At 32.4% G+C, this 7,335-nt stretch overlaps 1 protein-coding gene across 1 annotated transcript; it reads left to right on the top strand.

The window, feature by feature from the left end:
* On the top strand, positions 1-4,487 carry LOC140035295 (serine carboxypeptidase-like 40). The gene is made up of 8 exons (XM_072075679.1): positions 1-407; positions 582-689; positions 803-1,077; positions 1,691-1,948; positions 2,534-2,652; positions 2,769-2,861; positions 4,031-4,136; positions 4,297-4,487. Exons 1-8 carry the CDS (start codon positions 38-40, stop codon positions 4,441-4,443), a joined length of 1,476 nt encoding a protein of 491 aa, XP_071931780.1. The 5' UTR covers positions 1-37; the 3' UTR covers positions 4,444-4,487.
* The last annotated feature ends 2,848 nt before the right edge of the window (positions 4,488-7,335 follow it).

Here is a 7,335-nt window from a genome sequence, read left to right as displayed (position 1 = left end):
AGTAGAGCACAGTTCAGAAAGCAAGAACACTTTAAAGATGGAGATCAAGAAAGCCCAAATTCTTCTTCTCTCAGCTCTCTTGCTTTCATCATTGGTTGTCAAGACCCTTGGAAAAAGCCATAGTGAAGCTCATCATCAACTTTTTAGGGCTAACTTGAAGCCTAATTCTGACATTGACAAATCCCACTTCACAACATTTGAGAATCTACCTGAGCCTATCCAAGATGGGCTGAAAGAGAAAGATATCATTCAGGAATTGCCCGGACAACCCCCTGTTAATTTCAAACAGTATGGTGGATATATCACTATCAATGCCACTGCTGGCCGTGCCTTCTATTATTACTTCACTGAAGCACAGGATCCCAAGAAAGCTCAGGATTTGCCCCTTCTCCTTTGGCTCAATGGAGGTATTTGTATATGCTTACTCTAAACTTCCATCTTCTTGAGTGTTTTTCCTGTCTGCTCATTACTCAGTCTAATGGATATGGAGTAAGTACCATGTTTACATTGTGAACTTGCTTGTTCACAATATATGGCGCAGATTCTTATGTCATTTTCCCAATTTGTCACTTTCAAAACAGGCCCTGGTTGTTCGTCACTTGGCTTTGGAGCAATGCAAGAACTTGGACCATTCAGGGTTGGTAGCGATGGCAAAACACTATACAAGAATCAATATGCCTGGAATCATGGTGTGCAATCTTCTCTTGAAATTTTACTAGAAATGTCTTCTTTTGCCTTTTAAATGAAAGATTGTAATGTTTAGGTACTTAATAATTTTTCAATTATTTTGTTCTCCCAACAGTTGCCAATGTTCTGTTCCTAGAATCTCCAGCAGGGGTTGGATTTTCATACTCCAACACAACGTCGGATTTTGTGAAGGGTGGGGATAGAAAAACTGCTGCAGACAATTACATATTCTTACTAAATTGGCTTGAGAGGTTTCCCGAGTACAAAAATAGAGATTTTTATATTGCTGGAGAGAGCTATGCTGGTCATTATGTACCTCAATTAGCACATAATATTGTTTACCATAACAAGAAGGCCAACAAGACAATCATTAATCTCAAAGGAATTCTGGTACGTTCCTCTACTTCCATCGTTGGTTGAAACTTGATTGTTGTCGAGAAAGAAAAAGGAGTTTTCGTCTTATCCTCCTCAATGTTGGGACATGATTACAATTTGGAGTATAAAGAATCCTTGTAACGTGGAACATATTAAGAATATTCCAGGGCCCAAATTTTTCCCTTCCACTTGTTTATCAATCATCCTGAGGTAGTCTTTACTGTTTTGAACATTTTTTCCTTAAATCATAGAGTTTATAAATTGTATAAAGAGGTTGTTCTCAGTTACCTCAGTTTCTAAAAATTAGGATAAAAATCTAAAGCACTCCCTTTGCTGCTTCCAATTTTTAGCAATTGAGAACATAAAACAGTAACTTCTATCAAATCAAAAGTTGAACATTAGGTGTTCAAAATCATTTAGGAAACGGACACTAAGAAATCTCATAATTTTCTAACTTGACCTCATCAACTTGGGTTTCATAAATTTGGTTCTTTAAGTAGGCGAGTGGTTAGGCAATCATATCCCAACTCGTGAATGTCATGACTGCTGTGAATAATTACATATAATTATTGAATATGAAAGAGCTTTCATATGTAAATTAAAGTTAATCTATTGCGCGAAAATGCAGATTGGAAATGCAGTTATCAATCAAGAGACAGATTCCATAGGCATGATTGATTACTGGGCAAGCCATGCTTTGATTTCCCTTGAATCTTCAATAAAAATTCACAAATACTGTAATTTCTCATTGGATGCCCAAAGATCTGATGAGTGTAATAGTGCCCTAGATGAAGCTGGCAACATGGTAGGAGATATTGACATCTACAATATCTATTATCCTCTGTGCTTTGATGGCAATGTGACCAGCATCCCTAAGAGGTTTTCGGTAAGCGTTCCTGTATTTTTGGTATTAGCACATCCGATAGTACATTTGACACTTTTTATTGGAACTTATGACACTTTCTTTGGAAGTGATTCGAGGATAGTATACAACACAATTCGTTAGGGGATTTTCTGAATCACTTTAGTTGCATCTAAAAATTGGTTGGTGTTATTGCCAAAACTGAAAGTATAATGCCACTGAAAATTTTTCCAAATTCCAATATTGTCCTTCTCAAGTCAAACTAAATATCATCACAAATTCACTTGGGAGGGGCAGTCTTGTCATTTTTTGTGGATTTTCTTTTTGAGAAAAGGAATATCATTTTGTCAAAGAACATTTAGTGCTCAAAGGTTTTAAGCTTTAGAAGTCAATATATTGGTTCTTAATTTCTTTGAATTTGTGCGTGGAAGGTTCTTAGCCCAGTGATATGTGGTTAAGTAGTCATAAATTCCTTTTCCCAGAATCCCAAAAAAAAAAAAAAAAGAAGGGGAAAACATTTAGGGCTTTTCGAAATTATTGCTGGTTAACAAAAAAAATTTCATTTCACAAAATATTTCAACATCTTAATTTTGGCAATGTGATATGCAGATAATGGAGATCGATCCATGCAGCGGATATTATGTCTATTCATACTTTAATCTTCCTGAAGTACAAGAGGCAATTCATGCTAATGTAACCAAATTACACTATGATTGGCAACCATGCAGGTTTTTTGCTCCCCTTCCTTCTCTTTTGACTAATGCATCTTTTAAAACCATAAAAAAAAAAAAAAAAATTGGGAATTCCTAGTTTTTCAACTAACCGAATTGATAAAAACTTGCAGTGACGTTCTTGAAGACTGGGAAGATAGACAATCAACTGTTCTTCCTTTTCTTAAAGAGTTAATGGAGAAGGAAATTCGTGTGTGGATATTTAGGTAATTTGTCCATCATTCTATAACTATTATATGTGCATTCTATAAAGGGCATCTCATAACTTAAGGAAATAATAGGCATAGAAAATTTTTAAAAATGACAGACGTAAAACCTTAAAAAGTTTGATTGCTTTCTATCTTTTACCGTGAACACCATTTTTTTTTGTTTAATTTACTTAGTGGCCCCAAATGGCCAAATCATGTATCAAAAATCAAAACCATACATCCACCGTTGGTTTTCCTTTTTTTTTTTTTTTTGGTAAGCAGCTTAATTTTATAATGGCAGAAAAGATATTATTAACATGGAAGAGATACAAGCAAATCTGAAAAATCAATGGATATAGCATACTTGAAAAACTCATCAAATATTGCATATCAAAACTATAAAATATGTTCTATCTTCAGATGAAGTGTTGCAGCCCAATAGATAATATGTATGCTTTTAACATCCAGCTCTCACATGTAACTGTTCCAAGTGAGAGAAAAATCAATTGATACATGACAAAACAGATTCGAAGTATTCTAGATTGAAAAAACAAATGCAAGAAATCTCATATCTAACAAGAAAAATAACCAAAAAAAAAATCACAAGAAATTCTTACGGAAGGAGAAGACACTTGCTAGAATAATTTAAAAGAGATGGAATTTTTTTTCCCTCGGAAATTCTAGGAGAGAAAATTGGTCCTAGAAGAAAAAACTATAGGGAGAGCTAGCTTCCACCCATATGGAAGAGCTGGAGAAGTATTGGTGAGAAGGCTCTTAACCTACTTACTTGAGCAGGGCTAAAGGCTGCTGGCCTCTAAAATGCATTTAGTTGTGGATTTTGATTACTGTTACTGTTAAATAACTAAGTTGGACACAATAATTGCACCTTGTTAAATAAACTTCTATAATTCACAAGATAACTTTTAACAATATAACCCTTTACTTAGAGCATCACTATCATAATTATCCTAATAGAGCCCCTCAAGTTTGCTAAATTCATAACCTTTTTAAGTTTTCATTTCTGCTCCATATTTTTTGTAGAACTATTGTTCTGTGCACTTTTCTGCCCTAGTCTTTGTTCTAAAATTCACTCATTATCAAGATTAACCTGTTAAAATTTATAAAATCCCCTCTACTTTTTACCTTGCTGCTTGAAAAATAACCCTAGTGTCACATTTTATCAACAGTGGTGATACAGATGGAAGAGTCCCTGTGACCAGTACGCAATACTCCTTAGAAGTGATGAATATTACAACTTCAAATTCTTGGCGTGCCTGGTATCGTGATAGGGAGGTCAGTATAAGATCATTCCACCAATACTTTTACTTCACTAAATTGGCTTTGGTTTTATGAGATCCAGCTGCTAAGAGTCTTATTTTTTAAAATTGTAATTATATTCTTAACTTATTATCATATATATTAAATTTTTTTTGCTTTTGATTTTTGTAATCAGGTTGGCGGATATGTTCAAGAGTATAAAGATAATTTGACATTTGTAACAGTCAGAGGTGCCGGTCATGAAGTGCCAAGTTACCGACCTGATCGAGCTCTTTCACTTGTTTCATACTTTGTTGCAGGGATTCCACTCCCCAAAAAATAAATATACAAAAAATAGTAGATTGTCACTGAACAATCTTCTTGGAATTCATTGACTTAATATGTTTCTTTTATATTGACTGCCCTCTCAAGTATATTGTGCCACTTCCATGCCATGAATTCTGTTTCTTTTAACTGTAGAATATAAACAAAATGGTGCAAAAAAAACCATTTTTATAACTTTAGTGAGTCAATTAACACGATAGATAGTATACCTAGCTCAGTAAGATTATGAAAATGTTCGGTAACTCTGCAGTGAACGTTATCCTAATATTAAAATCCCTAATTTTTATGAGAAAAAAATTATAGTATAAAATTACAGCGTGGCTTTTTTTTATTTCTTTTTGGTTTAATTTCACATCACAGAGGATATTAGTGGCTATTCTATTTTTCACAAGTGTTATTTGGCTAAATGTAAAATTACTAGAGGATTAATGGCTACTCTACACATCTCAAGTTTCATAGTGATGTTATGCATATTAACCATCTATTCAAGGGAATGAGCCACATACCAATACCGTGCGATTTTACGTTGTTCCATCTGTAAAAGCCACAGATGCCCTCCATGGGATGGGAAAATTGTAGCAGCAAAAAGTTACCAAAACAAAGAAAATAGAAGATAGACTGAGAAATTAATTTGCCATGAACTCTTTAAGAAAAGGAATTATTTTCCACTGATACTTTTTCAATATAAATTTTATTTCCAAATATTATTACTTAAAGACTGTTTTTAGTAGACCCCCTTTTGACACTTTTCTAGATGAGCTCCTTTTTTTTTTTTTTTTCTTGAGCGATTTTCTAGATGAGCTCTTAATTGAGTTCGCAAGAAATGATTTCCTAACACAGCAAGTCAAGTAATTTATAAATTGAAACTGATGGTGAATTCTAGAACTACTCGACGTATTGCTACTTTATTAATAAGATACACAAACTCAACATACCCAGATCTCACAAATCCTATAATTTTTCAGTTGCAGTTTAAATCACCATAATGTGTGGTCCATACTCCATAGCATGCTTTGATAAATTTAGATGTAATTTGTTTCATTATCTACTTTACTAGGAGTGAGAATTTTATTTATTTAATTATTTATTTGTTTTAGGTTCTAGGGGTTTGAAATTAAGACAAGAACCCAATAATTTTCATCCATATTTTTTTCCTTCCGGCTAAACATATTAGTTGTCAACATTCAGCACTAAAAAACAAACCATAAACTGAGCAGCTTTTTTTGTCAGTTAATGAGCTTATTTGCTTTGACAACACATAGTGGGTTAGTGGCTAGACAAAAATTAATAATAAGGCGTGTAAGTTAATTCCCTTTTGGGTATTGAATGTGATTTATGATTAGTTTTCTTTGATATTGTAGAAAAATGTAATAAAAAAAGCTGTTAATTTTTTTCTATAATCTAGTTTTTTTAATACACTGTCGACATATAATTTTTTTTACACTAGGTGGTTTAAATCATGTCATACAACATGAATTTAAATTTAAAATTCAAATCATGCATATGTGGCATTCATCTAAAGTTACTAGTGTAAAAAATTATTAGACTATCAGTGCGTAAATCTACTAGTGTAAAAAATGATTGCCTATAATTACCTGCCATATACAGCTACAGTGTAAAAAAATCAGTATATATACTATCATTGCGTAAACCTACTAGTATAAAAAATGATTGCCAATAACCTACCATATAACTTATTAATTATGTAATTAATCACATGAGTGCATTTCAATGTCACATTACACATCCAACAAACTATGTTAATTATAGATAAAAGGTATAATACAACGTGGGGCACATGGCATTCATTGATTACTAATATCATAAATTATGAAATAGATAACAAGCTAAGCATAGATTAATTTTGTATTGAACAGCAAAAGTTAAATCAAAAGCTAAATTTAATTTGACCTATTTCTAGAAACTATGCCATAAAAAACTTATTTTTTAAATGCTCGATCTAAAAAATATATATGTTAATGTATGATTAATTTAACTTTAATAACTATTAAACAAATAAATTTGCATTGTTGAATTATATTAATTTTATATAACATACTATCTAATTCAATTTTAATTCGATGGCTATGTTTTATATGAAAAAAATTTCTGTCCCGTTTGAAAATGCCATTAGTTTAATGTCACTAAATCACTTTTTTTATAGTGATGGCTGCCTCTTTGCTGCTTTACAAATCTATATACATACTTACTTACTTACATACGTACATATATATATATATATATATATATTTTTTTTTTTTAAATGTAAGTTGGAAGGTTCAAATTTGAGACCTCTCGTTTACACTCTCTTTTCCCGTATGTATATATGTATGTATAAATTACTCATTAATTATATATATATATATATATATATGTATGGAGGTTAGGTATAGCCTCCAATATAATGAATCATTTGTGTATACACACACGCACCTGGAATAAAACTAGACAATGGAGGAGAGCTATACCTAACCTCCAATACATGGAAAAAGACCAATAAATAAGGAATATTACTCTCTCACATGTCGAAAATATGAAAGAGTGTAAAACAATAATAGCTATACATTGCTTCGGTAATTCTACCAAAGATAAGTAAAATCATTGATCAGATACATGAAGAGAAGCTAAGATGTCAACTGCAGTAGCCTCCCTATAGATTTTTTTTTTTTTTTTTTTTTGAAGGAGCCTTCCTATAGGTACGAATCAATTTAACACCAAGACAAGCAAGCAAGTCCTGAATGCTCCTCACCGTAAGGCATAAAGGCCAAGCTAAGGATTGGGAGTCAACTTCAACTCGAACACCCATGTACCACGGAACATTTATTCTTAAAACGTAGAGAGAAAGAAATATTTGTGAAAATTTTGTTCACAACGCATATGGTGCCTATTT

The sequence above is a fragment of the Coffea arabica genome, chromosome 2c (genome assembly GCF_036785885.1).
Source record: "Coffea arabica cultivar ET-39 chromosome 2c, Coffea Arabica ET-39 HiFi, whole genome shotgun sequence".
Lineage (NCBI taxonomy): Eukaryota > Viridiplantae > Streptophyta > Magnoliopsida > Gentianales > Rubiaceae > Coffea > Coffea arabica.
The sequence above is the reverse complement of the archived record's forward strand: the minus strand, read 5'-3'. Positions and strand labels throughout refer to the sequence as shown.

What these genes read in the sequence shown, in the direction of transcription:
- LOC140035295 (XM_072075679.1), top strand. Translation starts at nt 38, where the DNA reads ATGGAGATCAAGAAAGCCCAAATTCTTCTTCTCTCAGCTCTCTTGCTT. An exon ending in TCTCCTTTGGCTCAATGGAG is followed by an intron (nt 408 to 581) that starts GTATTTGTATAT and finishes CTTTCAAAACAG; the next exon opens with GCCCTGGTTGTTCGTCACTT. An exon ending in GCATCCCTAAGAGGTTTTCG is followed by an intron (nt 1,949 to 2,533) that starts GTAAGCGTTCCT and finishes TGTGATATGCAG; the next exon opens with ATAATGGAGATCGATCCATG.